At 40.4% G+C, this 23,264-nt stretch overlaps 1 protein-coding gene across 3 annotated transcripts in view; it reads left to right on the top strand.

Moving 5' to 3' along the window:
• LOC124069356 (disks large-associated protein 1-like) overlaps positions 1-23,264 on the top strand; it is a 114,496-nt gene that overhangs the window by 42,748 nt on the left and 48,484 nt on the right. For all 3 annotated transcript variants that reach the window (XM_046408456.1, XM_046408455.1, XM_046408458.1), the window contains 2 exons: positions 8,328-9,855; positions 21,919-22,133. In XM_046408456.1, coding sequence (XP_046264412.1) covers positions 8,443-9,855; positions 21,919-22,133 — 1,628 coding nt within the window. In that variant the 5' untranslated portion in view covers positions 8,328-8,442. The remainder of the gene's footprint in view (positions 1-8,327; positions 9,856-21,918; positions 22,134-23,264) is intronic.

Below are 23,264 nucleotides of genomic sequence, written 5' to 3'. Positions count from 1 at the left end.
CCTGAATGATGTCTACCCATTCAAACATTGTTGGGGATTAACAAGTATCAAGTAACAAGTATTTGTTACGACTGGAACGCCATGAAGCAGGACTCAAAAGCAGGACTCAAAAAACAGTTTGGGTTTGAAACAAACAAAAACTGTTCAGTAAATGATAGTAAGTTCTCACGGCAAACAAATCCAAAGGGAGAGACAAAGGCAGAAGAAACAAACAGGTAAACAGTCCAAAAACCGAGAAACAGATCACTAGTAATTTGGAGGCTGCTGGTATACTTGACACGGAGGAACAAAGACGAACTGGCACAGAGAAGACTTATCTTCAGTTATCTTCATGTTTGCTTCCGTCTCCCATCTCAATTTCACATACATTGTGGAGAGACCACTTTCAAATTGTAAAGAAGAATAAATTGTTACATTTACACTGCCTGCTAAATGATCTCCAGCGCTGATTACCACACACAGGATCAGGAAAATTTAATCACCAAAACAGTAGTCACAAAAACAGATGCTCACAGGTCTCCAAGGGCCACAACTAAAATATGCAAAACTACTAAGCAGTTGGGTGAGGCAGTGGTCAGAAGGGGGGAAAAAAAACAAGGAAACCAAAAATTCAGCTTGAAGATCACTGGGGTAAAATACACAGGGAGGGAGTCACTGAACTGAGGCAAAAAGAGAACAAGAGTTACACAAAATCCATAGCCAAAACACACAGCATGAGTTGCCTGAAGCATTGATACCATGGAAGGAATTGCAACAACCCGACAAAGGTGGGGAGGATGAACCAGTCTCTTCATACAGGAGCAGGAGGGGCTGATTGGCAGTGATGGCAACAGGTGTGCAGGTGCAGAAGCAGGAACCTGAAACCAGGTTGGGCACACCCACCTCTGGAGAAACTAAGGGGAAAAACAGGACAGGGTGGGAAGCACAACACATGAATGAACCAACACACGAGGAGGGAAAAAAAACAGGGGAGAACACAGGGAAGAGGGATGGAGAACTGGCAGATCCTTGCATGAATTCTTGAGATCAGTTTTCTGTTGGTGTTGCCATTACATGCATGAATGAATATCAATCCCGTTCTTGTCTCCACCATACTTTTACTGTTTTGGTCATAGTAATGGGACCTGTTTCTCTCTGATTCTCTTCTTTTGAATGTGTTGTTTACACACCTGTAAAGTGTCTTGAGATAACTGTGTTATGAACTGGCACTTTAAATAAAATTGAATTGAATTAATGTCACAGTTTGAGGTATCTAAAAAAAATCTCCAAATTATAAGTCTCTATGAGATGCTGGAAAGCATGTAGATAATATTTTGCATATTTTTCAGCAGGAGGTAATACCTGTATTTGACCAATGCTTAAATCTGCCATTCAATTGATCTGGTAAGAATTCTGTCGTATACAACCCATCGTAGAATCTCTTTCAAATTTGGGGTCTTTAAATTCTTCAAACCAGATATTTAGAGGGTTTGCAAACCAAGTGTTCAGTTTGTGTAAATCCAACTCCCAGCAGAGATTGGGTTGGTACATTTGCATGAGTCTTTCCATTTAGGATCACACCAACAAATCAAGTGTGTAGTTGTAGTGTTTCGATTCTCATCCTTGGCTTTTGCTTTGCCAAGGACAGATGGATGGCGATGGCGATGGGGAAAGGTCCCCGGTCTACAACATGGGGGGGCCCGGGTTCAAATCCCCCCCAAGGCAAAAAGCCCCAAACAACCCCACTCCATTTCAAGAATTTCCCTCCAGGGATTAATAAAGAAATTCTGATTCTGAAATGAAAGTAGATATCATTCTGTTCCAATCCCTGAATTGTTTAGTTGGTACTTCAACTGGCAATGACTTAAAAATAAAGCAACCTGGGTAATATGTTCATTTTAATTACTTCCATTTGGTTATACTTGCTTTTTGCACTCTATTCTGTTCTTGTGAGCTGCCACGACAAGTGAATTTCCCCACTGTGGGATCAATAAAGTTCATCTTATCTTATCTTACATATTCATTGGTAGTAATGACAAGTGATTTAAGTCTGCTTTTATATCAGCTGTAATTGGGGCATAGTTGTATTGGATGTATCTTCAGGTATTTGTACTCCTTCCACTTACATTTAGATGCATTATCAGTATTTACTTGTGGTTTAAGCTAAGAGTTTGTTTTTTATACAAGTTTAGTTTATATCCAGAATATGAGCCAAACTCTGAGCTAATAGATAATAGCTTAGATACACACTAGAATTGGGATCAGTCAAGGTCAAAAAGCTATTATTTGCATATAAACCAATTTTGTATTGTGTATCTTAAACTAGTGCCCATATTATATCTTTGTCCTCATCAACAGTATAATAATCAGAGCAAAAATTGTAGGACTAAGAGGGCATCACCTATTGATAATAGCTATCAAGAATTACAGATGTCGATAAATCGATTCTGACTGTAGGAGAACCATATAAAGATTTCATCCCATTACCTGATCATAAAAGCCAAAACGATTAAGAGTTAAGTACAGATATTCTCATCAAACTGAGTCAGAGGCTTTCCCAGCATCAAGATTGACAACCACCAATCGACCGTTATCATTTCTTATATGGTCAATAACACGAAGAACCCACCTTACATTGTCCTTGGTTAACCTATTTTTCACAAAACCTGTTTGATCCAGGTCTGTCAAATCTTGAGAGGTTGAGAGATACCAGGGAGATATAGTCAGGCTCAACTTTGCAGTGCTTTGACTGCATCCTGGGGATGGTGGGGGACGTGGAGTCTGAGTGGGCCAAGTTCAGCGCTGCCATTGCAGAGATGGCTGTTCGGAGCTGAGGTCAGAAGGTCTCCGGTGACTCAGGAAGGGCAAGCAGCACTTTGTTCACACTGTTTACAGTGAGAATGGATAGCTGCTGACCTCGACTGAGGATATAGTCGGGCAGTGGAAGGATTACTTTGAGGATCTCCTTAATTCCACCAACACACATTCCTTGGGGGAAACAGAGCTGGTGGGCTCAGTGGGAGGCTCTCCCACTAGGGCGGAAGTCGTTGAGATAAACAACTCTACAGCGGCGATTCCCTGGGGTTGGATGAAATACATCGTGCGTGGTCATTGGGGACAGTGCCTTTGGAGTGGCAAGCTGGGGTAGTAGTCCCCCTTTTCAAAAAGGGGCACTAGAGGGATCACACACCTCAGTCTCCCTGGGAAAGTCTTCACCAGGGTGCTGGAAAGGAGAGTCTGTCCGTTAGTTGAAACTCGGATCCAAGAGGAAGAATGTGTTTGACTGCTGGAGGGGTCGCAGAAGTGTATTTTGTTTGTTTTGCGGACTTGGAGAAGACCGAGTCCTTGGGGCATCCTATGGAGGGGTTCTCTGGGAATATGGGGTAGCTGGTCAGTTGTCACGGGCCATCCAGTCTCTGTGTTGCCGGAGTGAGAGCTTGGTTTGCATTGTTGGCAACAAGTCAAAATCATTTCCAGTTAGGGTTGAACTCCATTAGGTTTGCACTTTGTCACCGGTCCTGTTCATAATTTTCTTGGACAGAGGACCTGAACTCTGTCTTAGAGACAGGATGAGAAGCTCGGACATCCGAGAGGGGCTCAGAGTCGAGCCACTGCTCCTTTGCATCAAGAGCAGCCAGTTGAGGTGGTTTGGGTACCTGGTTAGGATGCCTCCTGGACGTCTCCCTGAGGAGTTGCTTTGGGCATGTCCATCCAGGAGGAAATCCCAGGGCAGACCCAGGACACAATGGAGGGATTATACCTCTTGTCTGGCCTGGGAATGCCTTGGTATTCCCTGGGGCGAGTTGGTGAAAGTGGCCGGGGAGAAGACAGTCTGGGCTTCCCTGCTGAAGCTGCTACCTGTATTCGGATAAGCGGAGAAAGACTAGATGAGATCTAGGACCATTCTCACCATTCTCAGGATAATAATAAATTATTATTACAATGGTTTTGTTTTATTAGCTTAGCTTTTTTCTCTACCTGTTTTTTGTACAGGTCATTTAAATTTTTTTTAGGATGCAGGATTTGGTTTAAAACTTTAACATTGTTATATGTTACATTCTTACAACGTTGTTATAAGTTTACTCTCTAAAAATGTTAACATTTTAACATCTGTAAGGTCTTTAATTTGTCTCTCTTTTTCTTTTTTCTTCTTCTAATTGGACATATAATCTTTTCATTTTCCTTCTTTATGTATTTTTGGAATTGAGGATCATTCAGACGGCCCATATTAAGTCTCCATAGAGCATCAGATCAGTGTAATGTATCTTCAAAAAATCAAGGGAGAATTAAGAGACTACTTTACCTAAAGGGAAGGCATGAGGCAAAAACAGAAGCAGGCAGGGTCATCAATGGGCAAGGCAAACTGAAAGACAGAGATGGAGAGTCATGCAGAGCAGGGGAACAATCTGGCAATGAGAGATGGGCAGGGGTTGCCTTTGTAACCTGTGAGGAGAACAGGTGAGAGCAGTGAGGCTGATTGAGGTGATAATGGGCTGATTGTCTTTGAAGTGGGTGAGGGATGAAACATTCAGGGGAAAACGGAAAAATCAGTGACACATAGTAGCCTACATGTTCTACAGATTGGATTAGTCTCATAACAATGTCACAGCCTGCCCAGGCAGGGTTCAAGAGTACGGAGCTTTCCACACGTGTCAAACAACAACAGCTTGATACTTTTTATTACATTATTTTTTTTAATTTGAACTGAAATTACAATGGTTTTGGTCAACAAGTTGTGGTTCGTTCCATGTACATTTTACACAAGTGACTAAGTGAATGTGTATGTGCATGCACTCAGTTGAGATGTTGTTATCTTGCTGTATAAAGAACTAAAGAGTTTTCAGTGTTTGACAAATATTAGCAAAATTTCAATGCCAAAACACATTAAGAATTACATTGATCACACAGATAGGGACATCCTCATGAGGCGGGCTACTTCAGAAAACACTGGCTGCAATAACTTGATGCTTGAAGATTAAGCAGTACTCCATCTCTGCACAGACTGACACACACACCAGTGTCAAGACAAATTCACGAGGGGTCAAGTAATTAGTGTAATTTCTTGACAAGAATGTTTATCTTGGATTCTGCCAAATCCTGGATGATGTTCAATGACATTCCAGTGACCTTTTTAAAGTTCTTTTTCCCCTCAATATCTGTGCACTGCAACTACAACATACTTGAGTGTATGATTCAGATTCAGATTCAGATGGTTTTATTCATGTACTAAGAAAGAAAAATAAGTTACCCATGAACGGTTTACAACAGATGTTCATGAAAGGGAGCCCCAAAGAAGCAAGAGTGCTTATAGATAGGGGTCCCAAACAATCAACAACATCCTCACCTAGATCTGTCCCTCAACCCCCATCTCCCACCCCCCAACGACATACCCACATATTTTCACAATTTTATATGAAAAAACTGTGATCCATATTGATAGTCTGAGTGTAAATTAATATTGAAAACTAGTAAAATACACTCACTTAACATTTAAATTATTATTACAAAATGTGAAGTGCTAAAGAACCAAAACCCATACTTTATCTGTGATATCTGTGCGATTTGATGGAACTCCAGGTAGGGTGGGAGCTCTACTGATCTCAATGTGTGTGTGTGTGTTACTGTAGCTCGTTAGTAGCCCCTCTACCAGTGGAGCTGTCAGATTGTGTTAAGCAGTTGTGTCACAGGCCAAGTAGGACACAGGAAATTTACACACACACACACACACAGAGAGAGAGAGAGAGAGAGAGAGAGTGAGCAAGAAAGAGAGGTAAACACATCTATACCTATTCCAACAACTCCAAAACAAATGCAGAGCATTTGCAAGTACACACACAGCTATACTTATAGCATACACACCAACACTATGGCCCTGCATGGCTGTTCATCTGTAATAAAACTGCCTTGCAAGCAGTCTCATCCCTGGAGCCTTTTCCCATAGTCGCCTGGGACGTGAACTTACTGTTATATAAGGTCAGAGAGAGCGGACGACTTAAAGTACTGCTACCTGCATTAATAAGTGCAGGCTGAATAGTTGTGTTTGCCTAGTACACTGAGAAGAAATGAAAGAGACAGACATCAAACTAGAAAGAGACATCTTCATCGTCCCTCAGCTGCCTGTGTTTGTGATTAGATTTATTGGCCTGAAACCAGTTCTGTTTGGTTGGAATTGCTTGAAGTGGCAATACCTTACATAATTTCAATTTTCCCAAAACAATTTCCAGTATTCAAAATACACCATAGTCATATTCTAGGTTATAAAATAATAAAGTCAAATGAAAATATGCAAATAACACATTCTGCCAGTAAAAATTGTTTGTGTGTCTCTGAGCATGACATAGTACACAATATTAATACAGAAGGCAGGTTGTTACTTGTGCAGAGGACTGCACTACAAAGCAGGTTCAACATGCTCATGATCTATTAAGGTTAACAGTTAAAGTAACAAAATAAGAATAACATCAGGTTAACATTCGGTTAAGATAAAAAAAAAACATGAAATATATCTTATTAATATATGTATATATACATATATATATATATATATATACACATATATATATATGTATCATTTTGTTTTAAACATTCAGAAATGTGCTAACTTTATCAACAAAATGTGAAGAAGCAATGATGTTGTTTGATCTACTGATGTTAGCATTCTGATCTGATTACAATACCATTTTGTACCTCTAGAGGCAAGAGGTAGCAGTTAGTTAGTTACGCTTCATCTGTGAGTTTATCTTGCAGTATTAGCAAGCTTGTAAAAACACCTTGTCATTGTGGCTATTTCATTTCTTTATATTATTTTTTATTCAACTACTGTATGTCACATCCCAGATAGCAAAGTAGGTTAGAATCAACACCAGTGTTTTCCTAGCAAAATGATAAAGTGTTCTGTGGAATATTTCTAGCTAACTAAGATTCAGCAAGTCCACACAATTTATTGTGGCACAGACTCACATTATATGCAGTCTTTCACCACTGTCTACTTGAGGAGTTGGAGTGCCTGAGATGGACAGAGAGAAAAATCCGTCCAAAATGTAATGCACCTAGATTGTGGTTGTGGTATGGAAAAGTTACTGTGCTGCTATTTCAACTTAGCAGTTTGATTTGTAGGAGCTAAGGTTGGCACTGTTAGCAACTCAGTCTTTGTTGATGACAGTGCAGAAGTTGGTCTACCTTTTGTGTGATTGTTTGAAATTGCATCTACACTTGACAAGGATCTGTGAGACCACCTTCCTTGATGTAGACAGGATGATCTAGTAAGCTGAATTGTTACCTCATTTGTGACTTTTTACTACTTGAATTATCTCCACAGTCCCTTTTGACCGGTCATGTGCTGTCTCCCAACTCATACCCGATAATTCAACATGGACCTAGAAAACAAAATAGAGGAGAATGTGCTTGCTGCTCAGCCTACTTGTAGTGCTTCCCCAGCTAAAAATCCACAGTCAGTAAGGAAAGGAAAGGAAGGAAAGGAAAGTGACATATCTTGTCATTGGAGGGAACTCACTCCAATGAAATTTGTTCTCTGCATTTAACCCACCCAAGTGACGTGCACACACACACAGCAGGTCATGGCAGGTCATGGTCATGGTCGCCCACTGCCCCGGGCAGTGGGCGACCATGTGCCCACTGCTCCCGTGCAGCGCCCGGGGAGCAGTGGGGGTTAGGTACCTTGCTCAAGGGTACCTCAGCCATGGACACCGGGACGGGGAATCGTACCAGCGATCCACCGGTTACGGGTCCGACACCCTAACCGCTGATCCACGACTGCCCCAGTACAGATCCAACCAAGGTGATCTGTTCTGTAAAGTGTGCAAAAGTGTGCAAAAAACCCTGATATCCACTCAGCCTCCACAAATACCACATCAACAACACAGCTATGTCCTATACCTGCAAGTAATTCTTCTACATCATCTGTCTTTGCTGCTTTACAGGAGGAAATACAAATAATGGGCTCTCTGCACATTCCTAGTAGAGGGCATTAAAGTTAATAGTTAAAAAAAAAAAAAAAAATCAAAACATATTACTTAAAAGTAAAACGCTTTTGTTCCAGGCAGGTCTTCAGGCAGGTCTTCTTTTTCCTTGCATATCTTTAGTGAATTGTGATGTTTGGATTCTTTGAGTATCATCAAACTGGAGGAGGCTTTGCACAAGATCTTGGTCCCATGAGAATATGACTGTAGGGCTTATGCTTATGTTATAATCAAAGGTCAAAAGCTGAAAAGTCCACAAGACGTCTACAGCACTCATATCATTGAATTAAACTCAGAAGATTCTGTCTTTGGTTGTACTTGTTGCCTTTTATTAACTCTTATTGCTTGTCTCTCTTTCCTGTCTTCCAGAGTCTCCTGCTCTCCTCTCAGGGATAGTCTTCTGCAGCCCTTCTCTGGTCACAGGCCTGCCTGACATCTCTCATCCATATCATTCCTCTTTCCACCATCCATCCTTCCCCCTGTCATGAAAGGCCTGTCCAGTAGCCGGAGTCACCATCATGTGGTCTCCTATGAACCATCATATGATCCCCTGGGTCACCATGTTGACCGCAAGCCATATTTGATCAGTCAGAATGACATGCCTGTACCCATTCCCATGCCACATCCAGCTGAGCTGCCCTACTACAATGCTCAGCGTACCTCGTACCCCTCTGACAGCAACAGCATCGTCCCATATGGAACCTTCCCAAGGAGGTGCCACTCCACCTCCTCATCTCACCATCCTGAGGTAAAGGATGAGTCTATGGCCATGGTACCATATGTAGGAGGAGGGGGAGGAGGAGGAGGAGGTGGAGGAGGCTTTGGAAGTAAAACGCCCACCCGGGTACCCGCAAATTTTGTGGACCCGTTTGAGCGTCAGCCATCGTTTTCCCGAGATGGCTACCATACACTGCAGTACAAACGGGGAATGTTGGCCCACAGTGGGGGAATGGGGGCCAACAACAACAACAATGACAGCCCAGGGAGAATTCGCCACCTGGTCCATTCAGTTCAAAAACTCTTCACCAAGTCACATTCATTGGAGGGGCCACACCATACACAGTCCTCCAAGGGGGCCAATAATGGGAGTGTTAATGGTGGTGGTGGTGGTGGAGGAGGTGGTGGTGGTGGTTCTAGGGCCAGCCCAGAAGGTGAAACTCCACCAGTGGGAGTGCGCCACCGGAAGCGCAGCAAGAGCCGTGAGCGCTGTCGATCAGCGGAGCCCAAGCATCGAAGCCACCACCACCACCACCACCAGCTCCATGGCTCAGCATCTGCTCCAGGCTCCGGATATTGGAGCTCAGATGACAACCTGGAACGGGAGCTGTGTCTCTACCACCCTCACCACCACCAACCTCCACCCTCTCCTTCACCCTCCATTTCCCCCTCGCCTATTGCCATGACAATGGGCCGGTACCCTGGCAATAACCCTGACAGGTTCCCCCAGACTCCCTTACCCAGTCTCTCCTCCTCACAGTCACAGCAGTACTTCATGATGGACCCTTACGCCACACTCAATGAGCACACACACACCCACGCACACCATGGCCACACACACCACCATTCTGCACTCAAAGCCTCCCGGAGCAACAACGATGTGAAGTATGCAGCATCGTCGGCATGTGTGCCAGTTAGTGGTAGCAGCAATAACAGCGGTGGCGGTATCGGTGGAGGAAGTGGCTCCTTGCTGCCACTGGGTCTTGTGGACGGGCCCCTTGTGAAGAAAGGGGCATGGTCGTCGAGTCTAACGGTGAGCAGGGCCCGAAAGGTCTACACCAACAACAGCAGCTACAACCAGCTACGAGCCAACGCAGGATCCGGTAACCTAAACCTAGATAGAGCTCTAGTCAAATCAAAGGGCAGTCAGCAGCAGGAGCGCTCTTGCCATTTCTTACAGGTAAATAATTCCTCCCCGACTCCCATCCACAACCAGTCAATTCACCCTTCTCCCCTCTGTTGCCTCCCTATTCTCCACGACTTACTTTCCTCACCAGTGTTTCCTGTTAAGTCAGTGGTGGCCAGTCTTGTGAGACTTCAGATTTTCAGTCCTACCAAACACTATACTCTGACTCTGACTCAGCTAGTTAGAGTGAACAGGTTGCCATTTAAAAGATTTGGAGACTTCAGCCACAAATACCAGGACTTGCACAGCTGTTGTCCCTTCAGTTATTATTTTTGAGTCACATAGGACATGACGTGTTAGTTTAGCAGGAATATCCTGTCTGAGTTTTTGTAGAATCATTTTAAGGGCACTGGAAGTTAGCTCCTTTTAAAGTTCCCAGAATTATCTCTAATATACAGTAGGAATCATAGCCTTATAACCCCACAGTTGGGAAAGATACAGTTACATGTTGAAGAGCTTACCAATGTCGCTAATAGCATGTGTGAACTGCCCGCTGAATTAAAAAATATAGTGATCATAGTAATCATAGCAAACATGACATGAAGCTGCTTGCACTGCAGTATTAACTCATAAACTATAATGTACACAGAGAGAAGCTAAAATATGATGAATACTCACATATAAGAGTATATGTAGAGTGATCAATAACTGAACAAACTTATATAAGAATATGTAAAGAATATGAGAGTTGGTAATGGCTTCAGATAAGGAAATAGATTCAAATAAGAAAACTGCATGGGAGCTAGACAGTTTAGAGATGATGAACATAATATGACGAATGACTTACAGTAGTGTGCAGTGAACGATGATAGCAGGATACTGTTTGGTCCATAGGCAGGTCAGCTGGCAGTATGGAGCATCAGTCAGGTGCAAACAGTGACATATTCAGTGTTTAGGCAGGTTAAGTTTTTTACCAGATGTAGTTTGTAGATGTTGCTTTTATTATGGGTGTATAGCAAACACTGCATTTAGTTAGGTATTTATATATTTATTTAGTGAGGTAGCACTGGCGATCCCACACAAGTGAGATGATGGCTGTTGAGATGATGGTGTGATAGAGCATCTGAAGGAGTCAGGCTCATGTAGAAGAGAGAGGATCTCTTCTGTGAATGGTTCAGTATTGGTCAGCTTGGTTAATTGGCTGGCTCTGAGGCCTATTGAGCTATCTCATCCTACACTTAAATTTCTCCTGATGGAAAACTGATCATCCAAAAGGAAGTTTGTTATCAGTATGTTATCAGAAACTTTTCTCCACCAAGATCCTGTGGGTCATTCTCAATGTATGAGTAGACTACCTGAGTTCAAGAAGTTAAAGAGCTATTTAGGGGGAGTAGGGAGAAGCAGGCCATAATAAGTGACAAGTGATAATAACTGGTGTTCAATAAGTCAGTTGCCTATGGTTGTACTGAATGAGTTGAGGGAGTGAGGCTGGGTGGTTCAGCCTGGCAGGTTCAATTTAATTCAATTTATTTATGTAGCACCTTATACAATCAACTTTGTCTCTAGATGCTTTACAGAGACCCAGAGCCTGAACCCCTGAGCAAGCAGACAGTGGCAAGGAAAAACTCCCTTTTAACAGGAAGAAACCTTGAGCAGGACCCGACTCACAAGGGAGAACCATCCTGCTGATAGTCGGCTGGGTGAAGAACGAGGAGAAGAGGTAGACAGGACAGAGAGGATGAAAGAGAGAGAGAGAAACATACATGCAGTAAACATCATAAGTTACAAAGGACAAACATGACAGGTTGTTATAATTGGAATTCTGTAGACTATGTATTGTATGTATTTGTTTTTTAGCTGATATCTTGTTTAAGTTAGTTATAATAGTACTTCATAGAAGAACAACAGGCAGATGTTGACAGTAGACACTGGGTTTGTCAGAGGATGCAGTTCAACATGTAGATCTGGATGGAGAGAGACCTGCAGAAAGATACAGAGAGAGAAAGAAAGGGAGGGAGAGACACCAAACTATGAGGAGAACTGGACACACAGTTAGTGACATAAAATAATGAATTATATGTTGATTCTGATCTGGTTCAGCCTGGCAGGTTGTATTGTGACTCTCTATCTGCTGAAATAAATAGTGATTTTAAACATTGTGTTATTTCACAAGCTAAAGCTGTGTAGTGTTATCCCCTCTAGTCACTTCGCAGCAATTTTTTTTATATATGCATTCTGGGAATTTTCAAGGAAGCTGAACATCCTGAGGACTAATTATTTCAGCATTGGGACACTAAATGAATAATAATAAAAAACAAATAAATAAAAAACTCAATACCTTGAAATGCAGGGGTAACATCGATTAACTAAAAACAGAGGACACTAAACATTTGGTTGGTCACTTATATAGTTATCTTATAGTAAGCCAAAAGGAAGCGTGTACAGCAGAAAACAAACAAGATGAATGTCATGACAGAGATGTTGACCTGAGTTCCTGGGAAATTGGACTTGGAAAACTTGACAGCACTGACTTCTGCATTACGGTTGTATAGGTGGCTGTATTAATTTAAAACAAACAAAAAAAAGATTTGCAGAAGCCAGTGGTGCAGTCCTTCCTGTTCAGGACATGCATTTCATGCTTTTCTACACCATTAATTTTAGCAAATGTAACCTTATATAACAGTCATGCTGGGCACCAGTGCGTCTGGGTCCAGCTCTGGGACTGGTCACCTCCAACCAGGTGACTGCATAGTTTTAGTGTTTGGTTGGAATGATGACTGCAGATTTACAGGGCTAGAAACCATGACTGGATATCAGTGTCTAAGGCTTGGGAGACACTAGAGCTGGTAAAACGAGGGCGTTAGACATCAGATGGACATCAGATAGCTTGAGAAAGTGATGACAATAAAAAATTTGTTATTTATTTTGATATGAATGATAGATATTTCAGATATTTCATTGTCTTAGCATCATTAACAATTGCTTTTCACTATTGATTAATTTGATTTAATTTTTATTCATAAAATGCCAGTGATGTCATCAAATTGCTTCTTTCAATTTAAAATCACAAAGGGAAAATATTTTAATATATATATGTGTAATTTTACTACAAACAAATGAATCATTAATCAACTACTATTGGAGATACTTTTGTTGATTGAGTCATCAATGAATCAACTAATTGTTTTGGTCCTAATTAGAAAACCTATGTGGAACCTATAATTGATGGGTAGCTAATTACATGTGTCTTATTAGGAGAATAATCAAAGTGCATGGAGTGTACTGATGAAAAACAGGTCCTGAACTGTACCTATTTTGTCAGCTGGTGTTTAGTGATCTTGTTCTCTCATCATATTTGGCCTTTTTAATTCATGTTTGTTATATTTCCAGTTTTGTCTCTTAACTTCCAGTTGCTGTTGCTGAAAAAAGAAATGAAAAGAAAAGGAAAATTTAGGTCAAAAGTAAACGTTAACTTTGGCTGCCTCACAGCTCAGTCAGTAGAATACTTTGTTTTGCAGGACCTGTCACTATAGTGAAAATGTTCATCAACTCTAGTGCAAATTTGTCAGTATGATGATGCACATTAATAAAAATATGAACATTATTCATATTTAGGATTGTACATAATTTAATATATACATATTATATAAACCAATATATTAAAAAAATATAAATAATATATAAACTATAAAAAACAGCACTTACTTTTAACTGAATACAATGTCAGTGGCAGATGGTGACATCACATGGCAGAATGCTCTAATACTATTTCATTGACTACCAAAGAACATGAAGGAAGTAAGACAAACTTGAACATGAAAACACATTGTTCACACTTCACAGAAAGTAGATTTGATGCATTATTTTATATTTTTTTGCTTTTTATTTAGCCTGCTGGCTAATTACCTAATATTTAATAATTTTCAAGAAGCTTTTTATTATATTGGCTTACAGGATCTTGAACCATGTTGAACCATGTTCTTATCAGCTGGAAGTAGCCATTTTATATTGTGACAGCATTAGCATATTCTGTTCATTTAAGAAACATTATAAATAGAACAACTAGATGAAAGTCCTGGTATAAATACCTAATAAATCCAATATTTCATCAATATAAAAACTCATAAAGCAATCATATTTCAGTGACTTGAAACATTGCCTTCAATGGCATAATAGAGTGAAATATATTTCAGAAGCATAGAGCCACTGAGGCTGCCTAATTGACATAATGACCTCTCTCACCTGGCACCAAAGTGGCACCAAAGACCAGAGAACAGCACACAGATTTGGGTTTGGGCATTGGTTACTTGGCCTCATATTAATGTGAGAACAATCAGCAGTGGTGTTAAGCATCACAGAATTGCCCTCTAACTAAAGTTACCTTACACCCCACCTTAGTCTGATGTTAACAGCTCACATGTTCAATTTGTATTGAGTATCAGGTAACACAGAAATGTTGTAGTGCGTCCACAGCCTTAGAGGGAGCATTTTCCCTACCACCAGTCTATTACGCTGATCTCCCAAAAACCCTCCCTTCTTTCCACCACTCCTCCCCTCCTGCCTTTCCTCCACTCACCCAACTCACTCCCACTCTTTTTATCCACCCAACCCCCTGCCACCCACCAACCCACCACCACCTCCTTTACTTCCTCTTGGTTTGGAGAGCCTTCCTCTTCCTTCTCCTCTTCCTCCTCTTTCCTCCTTTTGAGTTGAAGAGAGAAGTAAGTGCAGAGCCAGTAGCAGCCTTACTCTCTGAATGCTAGGTAATGACATGAACTCATGAAGAATGACATCCTTTCCTGTGTGTAGATCTTATTTTTAAGTTAGTTGTGCTTCCCTTTTTGCCTTTCTACCAGTTATCTTGCCTTTCTTGTGTTTTTTTTCTCAATGGCCTGTTGTGCTGTGCTGTGCTGTGCTGTGCTGTGCTGTGCTGTGCTGTTCTTTGAAGTGCTTTGTTGGGGAGTCACTTAACTACAAAAAATATGTTTGGCAGTTACCCATAACTTCCAACAAAATTATGAAAGACCATACCAAGTGGTGTGGCCTCACACTATATTACTGATCAGCAGGTGGCATTAGAGTGCTAAAATGATTTGCAAAATGTCCTGCTCATGGCAGAAAAATCACTCTGTTGTGGACTGCATCGTTTATCATGTGTTACCACTCCAACTGCAGCTGCTGTTTGGTGGTTAAAACGCTGGTGTTTTGGTTGTTGCAGTGATGTAGCCGCAGTGTGCCCTCTACTTGTCCTCCCCCACTTGCTCTGTTTGCCATTTCCTCCTCCATATAAACTGGCTCAAATCAACCACAGCGGTCATTCTGTAGACAGAGAAATATTCTGATCTGCTCATCATGATAAGCTCTTATTCTCTGGGTCTTTCAGGCCTGATGATCTCATGATAATCAGAATCAGAAAGTTGAATCATTGTTGGTGCCACTGTCGCAGAAACAACCATATTGCTTTATGTTTTTCTCAGAATAACAACTGCCAACAATACAGGACAAAAAATGTCAGTTTATTCATTCATTCATTCATGTAGACATGAAAGCAGGTAAAAATGGTGCCAGTCTACTGATATAAACATTGATAGTGTCACTAGTTAGTCATTACATTGTCCAATCAAAACAGACTTTCAGTGATATATTAAAGGTCAGTGATTGTTTGTTAGAGAAAGAGACAATGCACTCATCTCTACAGTGCAAGAGGACTGTTCTCTATAGTGAAATGCTTAGCTAACCTCTATTTAAGCAATCCAAGACTCCCAATTAATAGCATAATCCTGTCATCTTAAAAGTTCTGACATTAGGTTGCTCTTGTCTGTTGCAACCTGTTAAGATACATTACAACACTTAGAATGAATGAAAGGAGATGATTTTAATAGGTGCTGGATTATTTACACAGTATCATCATATGTGCATTATTAACATGATATTAATAGTTCATTTAAAAATATCATGGTCATTGTCAATAACGGTGTATGGTGACACCTTTATGTATAAAGAACAAATTCAATACATGGTTCTGAGCTGATAAAAACCTGTTGACCTCCAGCCATTGGAATGAATGAAAGATTGAAAGAAAAAAAAAACCTCAGATCAAATATAAATGTGGCAGACAATCCACAAGCAATACGCTATAGAGACGAAAGTATTGGGACAGGACTGTTTTTCAGGAGTTGGGTTCGGCCTCTTACTTCCAGTGAAGGGAAATCTTAATGCTTCAGCATACCAAGACATTTTGGACAATGCTATGCTTCCAGCTTTGTGGCAACAGTTTATTGAAGGCCCTTTTCTATTCCAGCATGACTGTGCCCCAGTGCACAAAGCAAAGCTCCATAAAGACATGGCTGGATGAGTTTGGTGTGGAAGAACTTGACTGGCCCACACAGAGCCCTGACCTCAACCCCATCCAACACCTTTGGGATGAACCGGAACTGAGACTGCAAGCCAGGCCTTTTGTCCAATGTCAGTGCCTGACCTAAAAAAATGCTCTAAACTCCAAAACATTGTGGAAAGCCTTTCCAGAAGAGTGAATGGCCATCTTAATAAATTCCATACCCTAATCCTTGAAAAATAATAAGCCTTATGATGGATGTACTTTGTCTTCAAGTTCCTATGTGTACTAACTTATAGTTGTAAAAGTTAAATGGCCTCCCCAGCATCTGTTTTGTGTTGTGGTGTTGTGTATTTGGTACCCGCACTATTAGCGTATGGGATAATCTTGTGTTTGAATGAGTGCTTTAGAAATTTTTGTGTGGGTTTGTGGTGGCATTGTAAAGTGCACACATATGGCGTACATCAAAATTACCAACTCAAGAGTGAAACTTTAAATGAGCAAGTGTACTATAAATTCTGGAAAAACTGATTGAGACTTACATCACAACCAGGTCTTTATTTATAGCAGCTTTATTAGAAACTCTAATGTCTTCCTGATCTGCTCAACCTAACCATGTTTGCTGTCAGTGCGTATTCAACACATATATAATCAATACAATAAGTCATGTTCTGTCATGTTAGCTCAGTTTTTACTGTCATGTTGTTAGTTTATTTTCTTTAAAGGAGGGGAGGTCCACTGCATAAGGCTTCTTGACTTCTTCTGTCACATCTCGTATCTCTTCATTATTTGGATCTTATGCAGTCTTATGCTCCTTCATACAGTTTGCATTACTAACATGCATGTTGGCTAAACAGTTAATCACACCCCTAAAACCCACTCAAATCAATACATGTCTCAAAATAAGCTCATTTCAACATAATGCTGGCAAAAGTTCTCCCTCACAAAGCATACTGTCAGCAGTGACACTGTGACCCAAAAACACATGAGTAATGGAGTACAACATAAATTATCTTGTATCTTTGAAATTTAAATAATGTTTCACGTAAGTCAGTATTTCACTATAGACTAAGAATAACATCATATAACTTTATTGACTAGAATAAAGTGTAGCAAGAAGCAGCTGTCTTTTTCTATAACCTCTATTTTCAATGTTTTTTTCATAAAGAAACATTTAAAAAAAAAATGTATTTCACACATTTACCATTATGTGTTTTTAATAGTTTTGAAAGCAATGTATTAACAACTGAACAATATGCTGTGTGTGGTATTCTGAAGGTGGTGGAGCATGAATGAGAAAAGAGTTCACGGGTTTGGAAAATGTGGTCATTGAGTCATGTGGTCATCCACATAGATTTCTGGTCCACTGGCTATGTTGTAGGTTAGAGTTTTGACAGTGTGACTTTGGCTTTGATGTTTAGTGGTGCTTCTGCATGGAGTTTGCATGTTCTCCCTGTGCCTGCGTGGGTTTTCTCCGGGTACTCCGGCTTCCTCCCACAATACCAAAAACATGCACATTAGGTTAATTGGCTACTCTAAATTGCCCCTAGGTGTGAGTGTGAGAGTGTGTGGTTGTTTGTCTTTGTGTGTTGGCCCTGCGATTGACTGGCGACCAGTCCAGGGTGTACCCCGCCTCTCGCCCGTAGTCAGCTGGGATAGGCTCCAGCTCCCCCGCGACCCTGACGGATAAGCGGTATAGAAGATGGATGGATGGACTTTAGCTTTGATCCATGGATGTTTGCAATTGGAAAAGAACAGTAACTTGACAAGACTCCCAGACCCTCAGTCCTTTTAGTTTCTTTGTTAGCTATAAAATCCTTATTTTGGGTTTTTGCTGGTTGATTAACTCTAAAGAAACCAGTGGTCACTTCTGTGATCCATGTGTATACACGAGAGGCACAGAGTGGGACTATTAAGGTGGGATGGATCATCAAAAGGGATGTGTATTTCAGGATCCAGCTGACCTGAGTGGGCAGGAGACAAAGAGATCATTTAGTGGCTCAGACTTGTTGTTTCACATCTACTCTGTGCTCACTTTCTTTCTCTTTGCCTTCTATCAGTCTCAACAAGCAGCAGCGTGACTCATTTATGAACTGTGATCAGGTATTTATTCCAAAATACAGACAGACAGTGAACAGTGTGTAAATGTGTGGATAATTCAGCTGTCTGATGTTTTACTAACAAAAAAATTCATAATAATTAAAAACAAAATAGGTCATTCATCAGTGACCTTCCAAACAGCCCGTATGAATTGGCCTATCCGTCACATGTATTGTTATAAGTTTTAAGGAAGACATAACATGTTTCATCTAACAAAAGGTCTTAAAAGGTTGAATTCATGAGTGATAAATCAGACGTGTTTCTCACTCAGGAGTTTAATTGCCAAAGTCTTACTTGGTATGGTACATGAACTATCTCCTGTTTCATAAACTTTAAATAGATTGCTGTGTAGCTCACATTACTGAATCATTTTGAAGACTTTGCAACACTTTTATATCTGCACTGGTCCCAGTACTTAAATATTACCTCTTAATTTTTATTTGTTTTCTACTGTGCAGGAAATGTCTTCCTTTAAGCCTTTCTTTCAGATGTTTTTTAAGGTTAAAGCATTGACATATCAATATGAACATTGTGTTTCCACTTTCTCCCACTGTACAAAAATGAAGTCGGTGCCATCTTGTGCTGATGTTGTCACTGACAGCCTTCCATAACAGACAACAGGTGAATTTGATTTGAGTAAACAGTAGTGCAGTTTAAGAGAGAAAGGTGTTTTTAGGATTTTTGAAGCACAAACTCTAAAACATGAACTGAAAAGAATACATGAGCATGAAAAATTTTCCTTTCAAGTGATGTAACCATCTTTGATTATGACAAACATCAGATACAAGCATATCAAAGCTGCAGTATCAGTTATGGCAGGAAAATACAATAAAGCTGTCCCCTTGGCTATATGTGTTAAATCTGCAAATTATCATCTTCAACATCTCAACAGCACAGCTGCTGGCTGCACTGTCACATTACCTGTTTTTTTTAATTTTTTTTTTCTAATGCTGCTGCCTTAAGCCATCAAAGCAGTCAAGTGTTGCCAAGGAAACAATCTACAGGCTGGAATATAAAATTCACAGTAAATGCTCTTGACACACTGTACATGCGCTGAGTCACCATGCATGTCACATGTACAGTGACTTAATTCTTCAAAACATGGAGAGACAGATAGAACATTGGTTGTATTGTTAAATAAACAACAACTGCCCTAATGTAAACCACAGAAAGCCATGTTCCACTGTTCCTCAGCCATTACAGGAGATTGAGTGCTGGGCTGCAGTGGAAGTGAGGCTTGTGCGTGGGTGAGAGGCGCTGCTGATGCTCTGCAGCTGGTCCTTTCCCCGCATTCTCTTTTTATAGCCAAACTGCTCATTTGTGTCTCTTTGACGTCACACCGGCACACACACACACAGAGAGAGAGACAGAGACATGGAGCCCAGCAGTTCTGTTCAGCCTCTTTCCCTCTGTGATTCATATGTAATTAGTCAGAGTAGCTGTGCAATTCTCCTGCTGTCTGTCTCAGTTGCTGTCTGTCAAATTCTCACATCCTGGCTTCTAGTCAGGCAGTAAGTTTGACACATAGTGCTGGAATCCCTCCAGCTTGGCTTGAACAGACCAAAAAGGTGTGGTTAATTAAACACGATGACTTCTTAAGGGTATTGTATATATATACATATATATATCCAATCCACAGACTGTAAGCTAAAGACACTGACATCACAGAACTTCAGCGCAGCTTGATATATCAGTGAAGTTTCAGCTCAGCAGCCTCGTTGAGACCCAGCAGTCTCCAGACAAAAGAGGTAACACGTACCATAACATATGTTTAGGCTTCTAGAAGGCCTATGAAAAAAAAAACAAAACACTGAACTTGCCAACTTTCATTTCCTTGAGCACCTTGACCTGGACACCAAGGGAATTTCTGAAAGGATAATTAACAAAGTAACAATTTTAGTATGGACATGCCCTCTGAACGTATGCAAAACATCACCTCAAAGACACTGATACTCCTACCCCTCTCACCGAGGTGGACTTTTGAGGCTGTCTGAGGGACAATGGTGAGAAAAGAAAAGGGAAGCAGCTGCATGCAGCGGGACACCAGGTCCGTTGCCTAATCACTGCTGATCAAATGACGTCACCCTGGCACCGCTCATATTTTGGCTTTCATTGTACAGTGGGAGGAAGTGGAGATGGTCGTTCATCTTTATATGTTAATGGTCATGGCTTAATGGCACAGCTAAATGGTGCGGAGCCTCATTACTGTTATTAGTTCCACCTGTGCTCCTTCTTCTTCTATGAGTCAACATGTCCACTGTTAGAGAGAGCTATGCAAGCCACAGTTTTATTACCCAACTCTGTTATTTAGATGTCATTATATCCATAATGTTGGATGGATCAAACAAAACAAAAACAAAAGCTCTTAATTAATAAATTATGTCAGGAGAGTTAGGAGAAACATAGGTTGAAGGGGATAACATTAGCATATCGTTGTCACTTCTTTCATTGTCTCATCCTTCCTTTATATTCTTCTTAAGGACTACATATGGTATAGTGACTACAACATACCAGTGAATTAATATAGCCTATATTCTTTCACTACTATATATTGTCAATATTCATATTGTATTGTTATAGTGGTAGGGACTGTTACATTTGTAAAGTATCCTATCTTTCTCATGTTTGTTGTATTATAGCAGGATATTTTGTCAGTGTCCATGACAAATTTAAAGAAAACAGTGATAAGAAAGTAGTTATTAGCCAGTTGCACCAATTAACCACCCTCAAACTACAGGCCTCTGCTGTTTCTCTTTATTGATTCCTTCTTCTTGCTGTAGACTCTGTATTGTCTCTGTATCTTTTCTCTGGAAGGAATACCAAACAGTCTACTCACAATGTATATTTATCCTGCAATTTACAGTGTATACTTACCATAATGTCTTCTCATTTGAAGGGTTTAAAATAGCATATAAACATGTACACATTAGGAGCTGACAATGTGAGATGATACTTCTGTGAAGAAACAGACTTCAGAGCTGATGTTTTAGATGTCGTCAGTGACATCATCATCATCATCATCATCATCATCATCATCAGTGCAGTGAGCAGAACAAACTGAATTCCATTCTCCTCGATTTCATTAACTGTATTTTCACTCTAAGAACCTCTTGAAAAATATTAACATCTGTTTCATGTCTTTAGCTAATTTTTGATCAGATTGGTCAGATCTTTTATTTATCTTTGTGCAGCAATAAAAATCTCCCCCTGTATACACAGTCTTGAGACTCAGATTAGATCACTGTATAAACACACACATGAATGCACATAACATCCATCACACACACGCTTCCTCGCTTATGTTTGGACAGTTTATGAACTGAACTGACTTCTGGTGAGCAGATGTATGAATTAGCCAGAGAGAAACTTCCGACTGACCCAAGCAGACCCATACACACACTGTTCCATGCTAATTAGCCAACAGACTGTGCCACAGTAAGTGTGGGAGCTGTATATGGATGCATGTGTGTGAGAGTGATGTATTAAGAAAAATGCCAGCCAGCAGTTTAGTCCAGTCTGTGTTTCTGTGTTATGATTATTGTTGTACTGCATGTTAACTTTGTTTTATAGTTTCCATGTACCATCAGGACAGTTTAGTTAGCCAGTGTAGTGGCTGGGACTCAGACAGCAGCCAAGTGGATCGTCCTGACAGTGTTTCTCTGTCCTCTCTGCCCGGGTGTCAGGTACCTCAAGATGAGTGGAGTGGCTTCTCTCCACTGGGGAAGGAAGACGACATTCCCTGTCGGAGGATGAGGAGCGGCAGCTATGTCAAAGCCATGGCTGAGGACGACAGTGGAGACTCTGATGGCAGTCCCAAACCCTCTCCCAAGATCCAGGCACGCCGGGCCAGCTATCTGAAAGCCACACAGCCATCACTGACTGAGATGACTACTCTACAGTAAGCTTTTATGTATATCTTTTTTTTTTTTTTATTTTGCTGGCATTATATATATATACATGACATATATGAATGTTGTCCACTTACAAGATTTCTTTTTCAGTTTGTTAATATTACCCACAGCTTTGAATAAGGTTGAAATCGTAATAAAAAATGTCAGTGTGGCAGGTTGTGATTTTTTTTTTTGACCGTGCATGTGTTAATGATACACACGGGAAAGCCTGTGCTCAGATTTCTAGGTTTTTAAAATGCAAGTGAAAGCATTACTGAGTGCTGCAGGTCATATGACAAAGTTACATCAAAGTCTCCAATATAACAAGATTTCAGACTCAGAATTTTTATTTGCCATTTGTCCACAAAGCCAAAGCAAAGGATAAGGCACAAGGAAAAAGATAGATAATAATATAAAAATAGATAAAAATAATATAGTATTGAATTATAATTTATGAATACTGCAGCTGAGGTATGAATACTATAGACGAGTAGCTAGTAGCATACTGAAAATAGAATAATGGGTGGATATTGCACTTGTATAGTGAATATTGCACATAGTACGTCACATGAGAGGTAGAGTGAGGTAGTGAGGGGTTATTGCACATAGCGCCTTATTTTTGCCATCAGTTTCACTGTGGCAGGGAAATAAACTGCTGTAAAATGTGGTTTGTAGTCTTAAATATTACACGGTCAACTTAATAAACTTTACTGATTATCAGACTGATATCAATTTAAATTTAAAGAAAAATTATATGACTGAAATGATAATGGTACCTTGATAAAAAAAATCACACTGATGTTGTTATCAGAAGATTTTCTCTGTACATCCAATTTCCTCTGGAACAGACATTTATTTAAAAAAAAAAAATTGATTGTCACAGCCATACACACCAGATTTTTTGTTTTATCAAATAAAACAAAAATGCATCTAAAATACATTACCAAGCCTACCTTGAAGCTTTGCTAGCTCTTTAAATAGTGAGTGCTTGCAGTGATATGGTGCTGCTCTGCTTTTTCTGTTGTCTCTTATGGACTGGCCTTGGTTGTCCCGAAACAGCACACGCGTGGCTAAAGATGGACCAGCTCTGTTAACAGTGTGTGAATGTTTGGTTCCTTTCAGCTCAGTCAGTCCTTGAA

The sequence above is a fragment of the Scatophagus argus genome, chromosome 13 (genome assembly GCF_020382885.2).
Source record: "Scatophagus argus isolate fScaArg1 chromosome 13, fScaArg1.pri, whole genome shotgun sequence".
Lineage (NCBI taxonomy): Eukaryota > Metazoa > Chordata > Actinopteri > Scatophagidae > Scatophagus > Scatophagus argus.
The sequence above is the reverse complement of the archived record's forward strand: the minus strand, read 5'-3'. Positions and strand labels throughout refer to the sequence as shown.